This window comes from Choloepus didactylus, chromosome 16 (assembly GCF_015220235.1).
Source record: "Choloepus didactylus isolate mChoDid1 chromosome 16, mChoDid1.pri, whole genome shotgun sequence".
NCBI lineage: Eukaryota > Metazoa > Chordata > Mammalia > Pilosa > Megalonychidae > Choloepus > Choloepus didactylus.
Genome location: NC_051322.1, coordinates 59,765,138 through 59,781,191, shown reverse-complemented (window position 1 = coordinate 59,781,191; position 16,054 = coordinate 59,765,138). Strand labels below are relative to the sequence as shown.

The 16,054-nt window shown below is 36.0% G+C and overlaps 1 protein-coding gene across 3 annotated transcripts in view; it reads right to left on the bottom strand.

Moving 5' to 3' along the window:
• ROCK1 (Rho associated coiled-coil containing protein kinase 1) overlaps positions 1–16,054 on the bottom strand; it is a 198,963-nt gene that overhangs the window by 90,522 nt on the left and 92,387 nt on the right. For all 3 annotated transcript variants that reach the window (XM_037805501.1, XM_037805502.1, XM_037805503.1), the window contains exons 10-11: positions 8,531–8,690; positions 5,308–5,368 (exon numbers count right to left, since the gene is read on the bottom strand). In XM_037805501.1, coding sequence (XP_037661429.1) covers positions 5,308–5,368; positions 8,531–8,690 — 221 coding nt within the window. The remainder of the gene's footprint in view (positions 1–5,307; positions 5,369–8,530; positions 8,691–16,054) is intronic.

The following is a 16,054-nucleotide window of genomic DNA, read 5'->3' as shown; positions in this document are numbered from 1 at the left end:
AATCACTAGTAAACAAGATTAGCCCGAAGAACACATTCTTTTCAATATTTCTTGAAAGCTCAATGTACTTCTAACCCTATCGAGACGTAATACAGGTCATATAGTTACAAGTGGGTTTCAGCAGCTCATTATTCTTTTCCTTCCTTGGTCAAAGGTACTTTAATTTTTTTCTTCATGCATTTTTTTTTATTGTGAACTTTAACATATATACATAACAGTGAAAACTTTCAAAGTACTGTCGAACAAGTACTTAGAGAGCAAATCTCAAAGAATGCTATGGGTTACAGTCCCACAATTTCAGTTATTTCCATTTTTGTAAAATATAACATACATACAGAAAGGTGTTAACTTTCAAAGTGCAGCTCAACAGCAGTTATATAGGTTATTTCAAAAAATGTTATGGGTTACAGTTCCACAGTTTCAGTTCTCTTCTTATTATGAAACATAGGATATATACAGAAAGGTGATAATTTTCAAAGCACAATTCAACAGTTATAGAGCAAATTTCAAAGAATGCTATAGGTTACAGTTCCACCATTTCAGTTTTTTCCTTCTAGTTATCCTAATACACTAGCACCTAAAAAAATATATATATGTTTATATAAACTTTCAGTACTGGTAATCCTTTGTTAAATCCTATCTTATCTGTTGCTACCCCTTCCTCTCATCTAATCACTTTCTCAATCTTTAGGGGTGTCTAGACAGTGACCAACCTAAGTTGTTCATATCAAAAGGGGGTGTCAACACTATGGGGAAAGGAGCTGCATTTGATTGTTGCTCCTAAAGAGGCTGTTGCCTCTGGGTTTGATGACATATCTGGCTGGCATAGGAATGCTCTGGTGAATATAAGTTTCTGACATGAAATTTAGTGAGTGAATCTTTTATAGAGTATCAAATAGGGACCTAGGTATTTTGGAAATACTATTGGTAAGAGTATGGCATACTGTGGCCATTGGGATATCTAAGGTGCTTTAATTTTAAAGACATCTGACCCCATCTTAGCTATATAAGTTGACAAGCAGTTCTACTGGTATGAGAATTTAAAAGAGGAAAATGATCAAAGTAGCTAACAGGTACTCACACAGTTCTTTCTTCCTTTTCCCATTTTTCCTTCCCAATACATGACCTCTTATCTTGGAAAGTAAATATATAAAGGTAAAAAGAATTATAACAGCCTTAAAAAAAGTGTTTACTAGCTCTTTCCCTGATTAAAAATATGTAGGCTATTGGAAGAACCCAAGGTGGCAGCTAGGTAAGACAGGGCAAAAAAACACCTCCGTAAAAAATACTAGATAAAAGCCGGGGGGTGACCCAGAGCACCGGTTCCAGAGGTGCACCAGCCAGACGGGGTCTGCTGGATCCACAGGGACCGTGCATTTGGTGAAACCGGGAATCTGCATTCTGAAACGAGTGAGTGAGCTGGCTGAGAGTCCGGCGGCCGCGCTGCAGTGGGGAAGCCGTGGGTTGGCGTTTGGAGACAGACTAGTTCTTTTTTTAAAAAAAAATCTGGTACTGACTGCAGATACAATGGTGAGAACCACAGTGAAGCATGGCAGGAGCGGGCTGTCCCAATGCGTCGGTGCCTGGCATGGAGGATAGCCCTTCCCACACCCAGTGCTGATTGTCTCGGGGCCATGGGGGCAGAGGGGAGCCAAAAGGAGAAAGAAACAGCGCCCCTTGCAACCATCTCCCCGGCAGGCTGGGGTCACTCCTGCCCGGGGCCGGACCCATAGCCCAGAGCTGCGCCAAGGGTCCTAGTGTGATGGGGAGTGTTTCCCACAGCACTGTGCTCACGCCACAATATCGGCCGTGGACAGTGGCCTTTAGGGGACCCACAGCTAATTGTCTTAGAGCTGAGAAGGTGGAGCTGTGTGAAGAGGGGGAAATTAACACGCCCCATTCAACCATCGTTACATCAGGCTGGGAACGTCCCTGCACGGCCCGGTGGCCCAGGGCTTCCTTAGAGGGCCGGCGCGCACTTGTGACATGGTGCAGCCTTCCCTCAGCAGGGGTCCTGGAAGAGCATGGCTGAGAAGGGAGACCTGCTTGGAAGTCCCGGGGACCCTACCCAGGGACTTGTGTGTCGGTGGCAGAGACGATCTGTGGTGGGACTGAAGTGAAGGCTTGGACTCTTGCAACAGCCTTAAATCTCTGGGAACAACTAGGAGGTTTGATTATTAAAGCTGCCCTGCCTCCCTAACCACTCAGACACACACCCCACATTCAGGGCAGACAGCACCAACAACACACCCAAACTTGGTGCACCAATTGAATCCCACAAGAATCAGACCCTTACACACCACAAGCCTCAATAAATTGAAAAAAAAATTGAATATATTCAAAGCACATTCTCTGACCACAATGGAATATAAATAGAAGTCAATAACCATCAGAGACTTAGAAAATTCACAAACACCTGGAGGGTAAAAATGAGGGGGAGATGAAAACATTCCCGGATAATCAAAAGCTGAGGGACTTCATCACCAGTAGATCAGTCCTATAAGAAACGCTACAGGGAACTGAGCAGGCTGAAAGGAAGGGACACTAAACAATTGACTGAAACCACATGAAGAAATACAAGATTTCCAGAAAAGATCACAAAGACAAAGTTGGGGAGAACTGACTTGAGGGGAATAGGTGACTCGTGGACGCCATCTGCTGGTTAGTTAGAGAAAGTGTACGCCACCAAGTTGTAGATCTAAAAAATTAGAGATTGGTATTTTATAGACCCTGAAAGAACCCTATCAAGTAAAGCAAATGCCAAGAGGCCAAAAACAACAGAAAATCTTAAAGTATATGACAAAACCAGATGATATGGAGAACCCAAACCCAAACACCCAAATCAAAAGATCAGAAGAGACACAGTACTTGGCACAATTAATCAAAAAGCTAAAGTCAAACAATGAGAGTATGGTACAGGATATAAAGGACATGAAGAAGAGCATGGCACAGGATATAAAGGACATAAAGAAGACCCTAGAAGAGCACAAAGAAGAAACTGCAAGAGTAAATAAAAAAAAAAAAAAGAAGACCTTATGGAAATAAAAGAAACTGTTGGCCAAATTAAAAAGACACTGGATTAGAGGAAGTTGAACAACGACTCAGAGTCCTCGAGGACCACAGAATGGAAAATGAAAGAACAAAAGAAAGAATGGGGAAAAAAATATAAATAGATCTCAGGGATATGATAGATAAAATAAAACATCCAAATTTAAGACTCATTGGTGTCCTAGAAGGGGAAGAGAAGAGTAAAGGTAAAGGTCTAGAGACCTTTAGAGAAGAGAAGGGTAAAGATCACATAGTAAATATAAATACCAATACTACTGTATTTTTGATTTGTAACTCCACTATTTACTTCCTACAGGATCTAAAGTACATAAACTGTAATGATAAATCAGTGGTTTTGGACTCAATGTAAAATACGTAATTTTTGACAAGAACTACATAAAGGTGGGGGAATGGAGGAGTAAAGGAACATAGTTTATGTGTCCTACTGAAGTTAAGTCAGTATCAAAGAAAAACAAGATTGATATAGACTTAAGAGGTTAAATTTAAGCCCTACGGTAAACACAAAGAAAGTATCAGAGAATATGACCATAGAGATGAAAAGTGGAGCACGGGTTATGAGAAGTGGGGGAAGGGGCAATGGGGAGTTAAGAAATGAGAGTAGGGTTTCTGTTTGAGGTGAAGGGAAATTTCTAGTAATGGATGGTGGGAAGGTGATAGCATTGAAACATTCTAAATGTGATTAATCCCACTAATGGACTGCTAGGGAGGGGTCAGAATGGGAAGATTTCGGCTGTATATATGTTTCCACAAGTGAAAAAAAAAAAAAAAGACAGTCTAAATCGATAATGACAATTAAAAGCCAAGGTCTTGGATGGGATCTGAGGATGGAGGAGAGGAGGCTCAAAGGGACACAGTTGGGACATAAGGAAGAAAAAAAAAAGGAAATGTAGAATGTAAGCTTTGTATCAATGTTGAATTTCTTGAACTTCTTAGCTGTGCTTAATGGGAATGCATAAAAGAATGTTCTTGTTCATGGAAAATGTGTATGTGAATTATATTGTTTGCTCAAGGATCTGTGCAGCCTGCTCTCATATGTTCAGAAGATAGAGCAATAGATGATGGATAATAGATATGGAGGGAGGGAGGGAGGGAAAGAAAGAAATGGTGGTGTGACAGGATGTTAAAGTTGGTGGATTGGGGTATCGGGGGAGGGGGGTCAGGGTATGCTGGAGTTCTGTGTATGGGGTTTGTATTGTTTTTGCAACTGTTCCTGTAAGTTTGAATTTATTTCAAAATAAAATAAAATAAAAAAATGTAGGTCATACAGTACACCAAGAATGTAAACAAAGCAATAAGGAGGTACAGATAATTGCTCCTGGTATTTTTCAGAAAAGCCCTGCAAAAGGACCTTCTCAAATATGACTTTTTTAAACCTCTGTCTCATGAATGTGAACTGTATGAACAGAGATGACTCAAACGTCTAATATTTACTTTCTATAGTAATTTACTTTTCAGAAGACAAATTAGATGATGCTGACTGTATTCTTTATTCTCCATTTGCCCCTTCTTCCTTCCAGTCGTGGGGATCCTTTCTCAGACCTTCTTGAAATCTACAGATTGCATTTTCTGAGATTCTTTGCCCTACGATTTTAAGGGTGGTCTCAGCCCATGGGAAACACCAGCAGGAAATCAGAAGGTGGAAGAAATGAGGTCTCTTTTCTCCCAAAACCCTTCTTGCCTTACTGTGGTTCTGCCAGTGTCCGTGTTCTATAATCACAACTTCTCTTCCATGACTCCAGGCTTTCTGTGAGCTGTGGTGGCAAGATTTTCTCTCCTTGCTCCTTTAGCCTAGGGGCAATGGCTTCTCATTATTGTTAATCAATCCCCAGGTATTTTAGTCCCCTTTGTTGGGTCCCTCAATCCTGCTTTTAGCCCTGTTAATAGCCCCTTCATTAAATTCTCATCAGTTAAGCCTTTTGAAGTGCCATCTGCTTTCCTGTAAATATCCTTCCTGGAACAATGATTCATCATATATTCTTAATGCCAAAGACTAAATAGACTACTACTGTCAATTTGTGTATATGAAGATTACTGTGTCCACATATATTCTACCGTTTGATATTCAGGCAAGAAATCAGACTAGAGAGGAGACAATAGGTAAAAAGTGTCATAAAATTCTAAATTCACTAACTACACATTCATAAAAAACATGTATGTTTATTCCATATCACAGAAACAAATGTATTACCTATAAACAAATTAAAAAAAAGAAAAAAGAACAATAAGAAAAACACCTACCAAGCTTTTATCCACATTGGAGCTCGTCCTGTTATCATTAGGATTTGTTGAAGATAAATATCTGGGAGAAAAAAAATTTTTTTTAACAAAAAAACCCTTTTAATATCGAATGACAAACAACAAATACCACCTGCCTATTTTATATTCAGTTTTGTTTGGGCCCTGTTTTTAAAAAATTAAGTACAAGCCCACAATTCTCTAGAAATATAACACAGAAATGATACATAAGTTGGGTATTAAATAAAATTCCCAGTTGGTTCTTAAACAATACCCTTTAATCATACTTATTAATACTCCTGCTGTAAAATGTGAATATTCACACCAATTAGGATAAATAAAAACTATAAATAGCCTCATGTTAGCTCAGGTCAGGTTTCTGGCCATGAAAGCAAGATAATGGAAGCTTTTGCCACCAAAAAAATCACTAAAATGTTTTCAGTTTTCAGAGCTTTTTGGGTTTAGAAATTGGAGACAAGGAATTGTTGACCTCTACAGACATGTGCACAACCTCCCCACCCTCTCATATTGACCTTCATCAAAGTGTGGTACTGACTTTCTGGGTCAAAAAGTTAAGAATTTTTGCCTAAGTGGTTGAAATAACAGAACCAAAGACCTGGTGTTGTCGTGTTAATCTTTTGGTACTCCAAACCTTGCAGAGTCCTTTAAATTCAGTGTAAAGTTAGAATTATGTATAAATGCAAGGAATTATGGAGCTTTAGAGGTCTCTAGATGTTTTATGAGATTATCAAACAGATCTAAATAGATCATGTATATAAAATAAATTTTTAGGCTATCAAGTTATGTAAAGGTAGGATGCTGCTGCTGCTGCTGTTGCTACCACCATTGCTACAACTACCACTATTACTACTTCTGTCATCACCACAATTACTGCCACACCAACTCGGTTAACCAGTTAAACTCTCTCAAAAAGATACTAGTTATAGCATAACTCACAGCTGTTCAGGACAGTTGTTAACACACTAGATTTTAACTAACAGTAAATAACAGAAGATGATTGTGATAGTTAAGTTCATGTGTCAACATGGCTAGGTTATTGTGTCCAGTTGTGTCAAGTAAGAACTGGCCTGATTGTCACCATGAGGGTATTTTGGGGATTTAAATCATTAGTCAGATGACTGCATCTATGGCTGGTTACACCTACAATCAACAAAGGAGACTGCCTTCAACAATGAGAGAAGTCTCATCCAATCAGTTGAAGGCCTTAAAGGGAGAACTGAAGATTTCAGCAGTCAGAAGGGAGAATTTCCATCTCTACTTCAGCCAGGTAGCTTTTCCTGGGGGAATTCACTGAAACCTTCATCTGAGTTCCCAACTTGCAGCCTGTCCTACAGATTTGGACTTGCCAATCCTCATGGTTGCAGGAGCCAATTCCTATAATAAATCTCATTACCTTACATACATAGAAACACATACATATATCTCCTGTCAGTTAGGTTTCTCTGGAGAACCTTGATTAATACATTTTCAAGGGTCCTTTAAATACCATAAAACATATATAATGGTGGTTTACCCAAAACAGAAACATGTGACTACCTATGTTTCCCATGGAAAATTATTCAGATCAACTGGAAATTTAAATAATCAGGAGACATTAATAGGAACTATGCAGCAGATATGTAGCTGAAAGGTCCTAAGTAACAAATGACAAATTCAAGATGTTGTATAATTGAATTCCACTGACTATTAAGTGTCCCAGAAACTCAGTGTAATATTCTGCATTAGGTAATGTAAATAAAAGCATATAGCAATATCAGTGGAATCTAAATTAGATAGCAGATATCTTCTAAGTTTAATATGCTATATAATTGTAGTTGCTATTTAGCCTTCTACACAACCAGTAAGATTCTCCAAATGCAGGAGGGGAAATGTAAGGATGTTACTTGTACATATACATTAAATTCTTTCCCTTGTCTTTTTTTTTTGTCTTCTTCTTTCAAGGTCCTTTTGTATATTACGTTGTTGCTTCTAAACAGAATCTACTCTTTATGAAAGGGGAGTTAATATTAACATTTATGGCTATTAAAAAACTAAAGTTTAATTAAGCTATACCTTAGCAATAAAGATTTCTGTCCTTGGTAAATTAAAGTATGTTTTGATTTCAGAAGTAAGAATTTCAGAAGTTTGCTTTTTCATAAAAGTTTATACAATATTATACTTACATAGTATGATAAGGCTGATCAATTTGCCGAGTATTTACTCAATTTTTCTTTCTGCCAAAAAGGACTTTAGGACTGACTATCATGCACAGATTTGCTGATTCTTTCTTTATTAAGAGTAACTACACCTTCACGCATTCACTCAACAAGCACTTTCTGAACAGTATTATATTACTCAATAAAGGGTGAAACTTAAAACTATCATTTCTACCTTTAAGGAACACAGAAATAAATTTGGGACATGCAACATATGAATGCAAGGAAAAACCATAAAACATAATTAAGCGCATGACAATGTAGTATAAATAATACACATAGGTGCTTATCTAATTCCAGATTACTTTTTTTGTATAGATATAGGTAAATAAAGTAATTTGTTTCTGGACTCTACTACAGAAAATCCAGAACACTGGGAATTATTTACGTCAACAATATGTCACATCTTGAGTGTGTGAGAAACCAAACCAGTGATTGATAAAATTAATACAAAAATGAAAGGATGCTTCAGCAAAAACTATCCTGAAGCTTCTGCATGTCTGAATGTGTGCTTGCATTTCAATATGAAATATCTAAAATATTAGACACTCATGGGGTATCGGGAAAAAAAAGGGTCAAAATATTAGGTTATTTCTAACGGTCAAAAACTGAGTGCAACCTACCTTGTTGGTCAGGCAAGAAAAAGTATTCAGTATTGTCTTAGGTGGATTATTGGAGAAATTTCACAAAGCAGGTCTAAATTACTGACTTATTTTCTAAATTCGACCTGAATTATCTCTTATAAAAGAGTTTTAACTAAAATGAGAAAAGCCTTTGGTTTAAAATAAGGTTAGTTATAATAACCTCAAATGCAACAGTTACTCCAAGTAAATCAATATTAATTACCACTTTAATAGAGTATAATCTGATTAGAAGTACTTGTTTTTGGAAAATAATTCAGTAAGTAAATTCAAAACACCCAGGAAGTGTTACTTAGATATCCCTAAGAGAATAACATGAATACAACAAAATCAGCACCTATAACTAAAATCACTATTTAGGTTACTTACCTACGATTGCTATAATATGTAAATCCTACAAAAGGTAGCTGATTGCCAACAAAAGCTTTAGGAATAGGAAATGTTTCTTCATCTCCCTTATCTTCTTCCAAGTCATCAAAGTTACTTGTATCAATGTCACTACTTAAATCAGGTACAACTGGTGCTACAGCTAAAAACAGGAACACAACAAACTGTTCATTTCAAATTTGACATGGAAATAAAGTGAAGCAAAAAAATCCATTCAACTACTGATGGTTTCCTTCTACCAATAATTTGAGACCCACAAATTCCAAATGACTCAAATCCTATTATACTAAGCACTTTACTAGGATTACTCATTATTTAATTCTATGAAACAAGTAGCCTTCAAAGACAGCTATAATTATAATCTACACATCAAGTATAATTTCAATATTACAAGGCAATGTATTAAAGTCTAATTTAGAATATACCATAGTATAAAACACTCAAAAGCATTTACAACTAAAAAATGACTTCAGAAACTAAACCATAACAAAGTATACTCAAAAAAGCTGGTTTGTTTCAAAGATGGTATTTTTTTGCTAACCTACTCTATAGCAAATGAGAAATCAAGGTTACTTCTCAATAGTCCCGGATATAATTAATAAATCGGTACTGAAATATTTCTTCTCATCTGAATCTAGACAATCAATATCCCCCCTCTTAATATCTTCATAAGATTAAGTCACATGAACCAAAGGATTGTGAATTATATTTTCAAAATAGCTATCTTCTGATCCAAATTATTAAGGAACAATTCAAAGAGGTATTTATGAAATGGCTACCTTAGGAAAAGAGGTCAGGGATACAAAACATGGACCTATACACTGAGTATTATAAAATAATACATATGGAAGCAGTATCACTAACATCTTTTTTTAGAGGTTGAATATACTATGTTTAAAAATGAAGTTTAGGAGAAGCGAGTTTTTAGTTTAAGATAAAGCAGCATAATAAAACATCACTGAATTATTACTATCAAATACTAAATAGTAATAACACCAGGTAATTACTTTGGATACAACCATCTCATAAACTTTTGGAGAAAAGATGAAGATGAACAAACAAACAAAACTGCCTTGGTTTCATGGTCTTAACCTCTTATCTAAAGGAATCATTTTTCTTTTAAATCATCTTAGTATTTCAGGCAAGAAACAACTATTGTTGTGCAAGTTTGTACACACTGACCTATTTGATGAATTTGGAACCAGAACAAAATATGTAGCCCACTGAAACTTTAGTATATACTAACAGTGGCAACAGAGTAAGAAAAGAGCTTTTCTCCCATTCACCTTCCTTAATAGCCAAGAGAACTGCCTGGCAGAACAATTTTGGCCTCTAATAATAACTTACTGACAATAATTCCTAATAATAACTGCTTAATATGTAAAATGGAAAAAAAGAAAAGTTTATTTCCCCTTGCAAAGTACGTAAGTCAATCATGGTCTTTTCATGAACTTTACTCAACTGGTGGCAATTTTGCAGCACTGCCCCTTACCACACCCCAGAGATATTCAGCAATATCTTGGTACATTTTTGGTTGTCAAAATGGGAAAGGGGTGCTACTGGTTATAGCCTACAATAAACAAAAAAAAGCTCTAGGGAGAGGGGAAATTTGATTTCCAGGGTTACAACATTATACTATTCAAAATATCCAGTTTTAAACAAAAAATTATGAAGCAAAAGAAATTATAAGGGCAAAGAAAACAGGAAAGTATGGCGAACTCAAAGGAAAAAAGAAATGGATGGAAAAGATCCCTGAGGAAGTCCAGAGACAAAGACTTTAAATAGACTGGAACAAAAGGAAACCATGGACCAAAAAACTAAAAGAAACCAGTAGGGCAACAGAAAATATCAAAAAAGAGACAGGAATTTTAAATGGGAACAAAATAAAAATTCTGAGGCTGAAATATTAAATAGCTGAAAAAAAATCATTAGAGGGATTCAACAGTTAGAAAAAGAATCAGACAACTTACAGATAAGTCAACTGAAATGATCCATTCTGAGGAAGAGAAAGAAAAAAGAATGAAGAAAAATTAACAGAACCTAAGGGATTTGGGGGCCACCATCAAGTGTACCAATTTATACATTACGGGAGTCCAAGACAGAGAGGAGAGAGCAAAGGGGTAGAAATAATATATAAAGAAATAATGCTCAAAAATATCCCAAATTTGATGAAAGACATAATGTACATATTCAAGAATCTCAATAAATTCCAAGTAGGATAAGGCTTGAGATGCATAATCAAACTTTTGAAAGACAGAGAGAATCCTGAAAGCAGCAAGATTTAGAATCATCTTTTCATTTCAAAAGATAGTAAGATTAACAACAGATTTCTCATCAGAATTCATAAAGGCCAGAAGGTAGTGGGATGACATATTTAAAGTTCTAAACAAAAAAAACTGTCAACCAAGAATTCTGTATTTGACAAAACTATGCTTCAAAAATGAAGGAGAAATTAAGGCATTCTCAAAGAAAGAAAAACTGAGAGTTCGTTGCTCCACCTTACAAAAAATGCTAATGGGAAAGGTTATCAGGGGATTGAACGTGGGCAGAGATTGGGCAGTTGACGACGCAGAAGTACAGAATGTTCAATAACGCTTCTTGTAAAGGTTCCTAGATTGTAAGCTCTTATAGCAATTACATCTATTCCTGAGTTTTAACTGTTATTTAAGAGATGTTTATTTGGTGCAGAATTTACATTTTCTGTAGCACACTAATTTAACTTGTAGGGTCAGTTTATTTAAACAGCATAAATACATGAAACCTAGAATAGGGAATGAGATTCTGTAATTCTATACAGGTTAATGTAATACCCGATACATTCCAGATTATTTTGGACAGAAAATAAAATTTAAAAAAAATCTGTAAAGTACCCTTGAGGGACTGGGGGGAAATGTGGAAATATTTAATTTCCCCACCTGGAGAATTGATGATATTCTTGCAAGCCTTAGGGGCTCCCAATTTAATAAGTCAAGCCCTCGATCTGGGACTTGCCCTTATGAAACTTATTCCTGCAAAGGAAAAGCTAAGCCTACTTATAATTATAGCTAAGAGTCACCCCCAGAAAACCTCTTTTGTTGCTCAGATATGGCCTCTCTCTCTCAGCCAACTCTGCAAATAAACTCACTACCCTCCCCACTATATGGGACATGACTCCTAGAGGTTTAGGTCTCCATGGCAACAAGGGACATGACTCCTAGGGATGAGCCTGGCCTTGGATTGTGGGACTGAGAATGCCTTCTTGACCAAAAGAAGGAAAAGAAATGAAACAAAATAAAGTTTCAGTGGCTAAGAGATTTCAAATAGAGTTGACAGGACATTCTGGAGGTTATTCTTATACATTATATAGATATTCCTTTTTAGTTTCTAGTGTATTAGAATAGCTAGAAGGAAATATCTGAATCTGTTGAACTGTAAGCCAGCGGACTTATTGATGATGACTGTACAGTTATACAGCTTTTCTTGTGTGACCGCGTGACTGTCAGTCACACTCCCTTTATCCAGTGTATGGGCAGATGAATAATAATATAAAGCCAAAAATATTTATAAATAATGGGGGAGGGGGATAAGGGGTATGAGATGTTTTGGGTGTTCTTTTTTATTTTTATTTTTTCATTATTTCAGAGTAATAAAAATGTTCTAAAATTTATTATGGTGATGAATGAACAACTGTATGATGAAACTGTGAGCTACTGATTGTATTCTTTGGATGGATTATATGGTATGTGAATATATCTCAATAAAATTGCATTTAAAAAATGCTAACAGGAGTCCTTCCGACTGAAATGAAAAGGCACTAAACGGTAACTCAAAGTCACAAGAAGAAATAAAGAACCCAACAAACAGGTTGAAAGGGAAAGAATGCAGAAAGATATTTCATGGAAAAGAGAGCTGGGTGGCTATACAAATATCAAACTAAGCAGTCAAAAGTTACAAGAGACAAAGAAGGACCTTACACATCGATAAAAGGGTCAATCCATCAAGAAGATGTATCAATTATAAATGTAAACACACCCAAAATATATGAAACAAAAACTTACAGAATACAAGGGATAAGTAGTTATACAATAACAGTTGGACACTTCAATATACCACTTTCCATAATGGATAGAACATTTAGGTAGAATATCAATAAGGAAACAGAGGACTTCAATAACACTATAAAGCAACTAGATTTAACAGACATATACAGAACACTCCATCCAACAACAGGCAGAATATACAATCTCCAAGTACATATGGAACATTCTCCATGATAGACGATATGAAGTTTCTTCTCCAATCATATTGGAATGAAACTACAAATCAGTAGCAGGAGGAAAACTGGGAAATTCTCAAATATGTGGAAATAAAGGAACAGTGTCTTAAACAACTGTGGTACACTGAATTATGTACTCCAATTCAGACATGTTCTTAATCTTAACCCATACTCCTGTGTGTATAAACCCTTGTAAATAGGACCTTTGGAAGATGTTATTCTTAATTAAGGTGTGGCCAACTGAAGCAAAGTGGGCCTTAAATCCAGATTACTGGAGGCCTCATAAACAGGAGCAAATGGAAGCCAAGGTCAGAAAAGGCCATAAACAGAAACAGGAAGTCAGAGGGAACCCAGAACAGCAAGAAGAGGACCATTACCATGTGACAGAAAAGCAAGTCTCATCCCTATCTTGATTTTGGACTTCCTGTTGCCTCAAAACTATAAACCAATAAATTCCCATTGTTTAAGTCAACCCACTGTGTGGTATTTGTCATAGGAACCAGGCAAACTAAGACAATAACCAATGGGTTAAAGGAAAAATCACAAGGGAGATTAAAAAATATTTTGAGATGAATGAAAATAAAAACATACCAAAATTTACAGGATGCAGCAAAGACAGTGCACAGAGGAAATTTTGTAACAGTAAATGCCTACATTTAAAAGAAAAAGAAAGACCGCAAATCAATAACCTAACTTTATACCTTAAGGAACCAGGAAAAGAAGAGGAAATTAAACCCAGAAGGACAGAAAAAGTAGAGATTAGAGAAGAGACAAACAAAATAGAGAACAAAAAACAATAGTGAAAATCAACAAAACCAAGAGTTGGTTCTTGGAACAGATCCACAAAATTGAGAAACCTTCTGCTAGCCTAACCAAGTAAAAAAAGAGAAGACATAAATAACCAAAATCAGAGATGAAAATGAGAATGTTATTACTGATCTTATAGAAACAAAACGGATTTTAAGAGAACACTATGAATATTTGTACACCAGCAAATGAGATAACCTAGATACTGAAATGGATAAATTCCTAGAAACACAAATACCAAAACTGATTCAAGAAGAAACAGAAATCTCAATCGGTCCATAACAAGGAAAGAGATTGAATCAGTAATTAAATATCTCCAAAAACAAAAGTTAAGGACCAGATGGCTTCTGTGGTGAATTCTACCAAATCCTTGTTACCAACCCTTGTCAACTTCTTCAAAATAGAAGAGGAAGGAACACTTCCTAACTCATTCTATGAGGCCAGTATTACTTGAAACCAAATGCAGTTAATACCACAGGCAAAGAAAATTACAAACAATATCCTTTATGTACATAGGCAAAAATTCTCAACAAAAATCTCGCTCCTAGGTATTTACCCAAAGAAAGAGAAAACAGGGTCTCAAACAGATTCTTGTGCAACAATGTTGATGGAAGCATTATCTGCAATAGCCAAAAGGTGGAAACAACCCAAGTGTCCTTCAACAGATCAATGGATAAACAAAATGTGGTACCTCCACCCAATGGAATATTATTCAACTATAAGAAGGAATGAAGTTCAAAGACTTGATGCCTAAAAAACACTATGACGAGTGAAATAAGCAAGGCACATAAAGACAAATAGTGTATGATGTTGCTTATATGAGAGATGTAGAAAGAGAATTTATAGAGAAAGAAAGTAGATTGGAGGTTACCGGGGGATGGGGGTGGTGTTTTGTAACAAACACCTTGTAGAGTGTTTGTAAATAAAAATATTTTTAAAAAGTAAAAAGAAAAATTCTCAACAAAATACTAGCAAACCCAGCAGTATATTAAAAAGATTATATACCCTGACCAAGTGGGATTTATTTCAGAAATGCAGGAGTGATTCAATATGGGAAAAAATCAATGTAATACACCATGCTGACAGAAAGAAATTAAAGATCTAAATAAATGGAAAGACATCCTGCATTCATTGATAGGGGGATTTAACTATTTTCAAAGCAATCTACAGATTCAATGTATTCCTTACTAAAATCCCAGCACCCTTTTTTGCAGAAATGGAAAAGCTGATTCTCAAATTCATATGGAATTGTGAAGCACCTCAAATAGACAAATGATATTGAAAAAGGACAAAGTTGGAGAACTCACAATGCCCAATTACAAAACTTGCTACAAAGCTACAGTAATCAAAACATAAAGCATAAGAATAGACATACAGATCAATGGAATAGAATCAGGAATCCAGAAATGAAATATATCTGTGGTCAACTGATTTTTGACAAGGGTGCCAAGACCATTTAATGGGGAAAGAACAGTTTCTTCAACAAATGGTGATGGGACAACTGGATATCTGCATGCAACAGAATGAAGACAGACCTTATACCATATGGAAAAATCAAAGTGGATCAAAGTCCTAAATATAAGAACTAAACCATAACTCCTAGAGGAAAACTTAGGTGTAAATCTTCACAACCATGATTTTGGCAAGGGATTCTTAGATATGATACCAAAAAAGTAGAAGCAACAAAATAAAACAATAAAAAGACTTTATGCAAAAGACACTAACAACAAAGTGAAAAGCCCACCCAACAAGCAGGAAAATATATTAGCAGATCACATATCTCATAAGGGTTTAGTATCCAGACTATAAACAGAACTCGTACAACTCAACACAAAGACCACCCAATTTAAAAATGTGCCAAGTCACTTTAAATGGGTGGATTGTATGGTATGTGAACTATATCTCAATGAGGCTGTTTAAGAAAATGGGCACAGTTTCCTCAGAAAGTTGAACACAGAATTACCATAAGACCTGGCAATTCTATTTCTTGGTATATACCCAAAAGAAGTGAAAGCAGAGACATGAACAGATATTTGTACATCAAAGTTCATAGCAGCTTTATTTACAACAGCCAATAGATGGAAGCAACAGGTCCAACAGCAGATGAATGGATAAACAATATGTAGTATATCCATACAATGGAATATTATTCAGTCATGAAAAGGAGTGAAGTACTGACACATACCATGACATGGATGAGCTTGAAAACATTATGCTAAATGAAATAAACCAAACACAAAAGGCCGCATTTTGTTTGACTCCATTTATATGAAATATCCAGAATAGGCAAATCCATCTCGAGGCACAGCAGATTAGTGGTTACCAGGGTTAGGAGGGAAGAGGTAAAGAGGAGTGATGAAAATGTTGGTGATGGTTGCACAACATTCTTAAAGTACTAAATGTCTCTAATGGCAAAATATGTTCTGTGTATTTTACAATTTTAA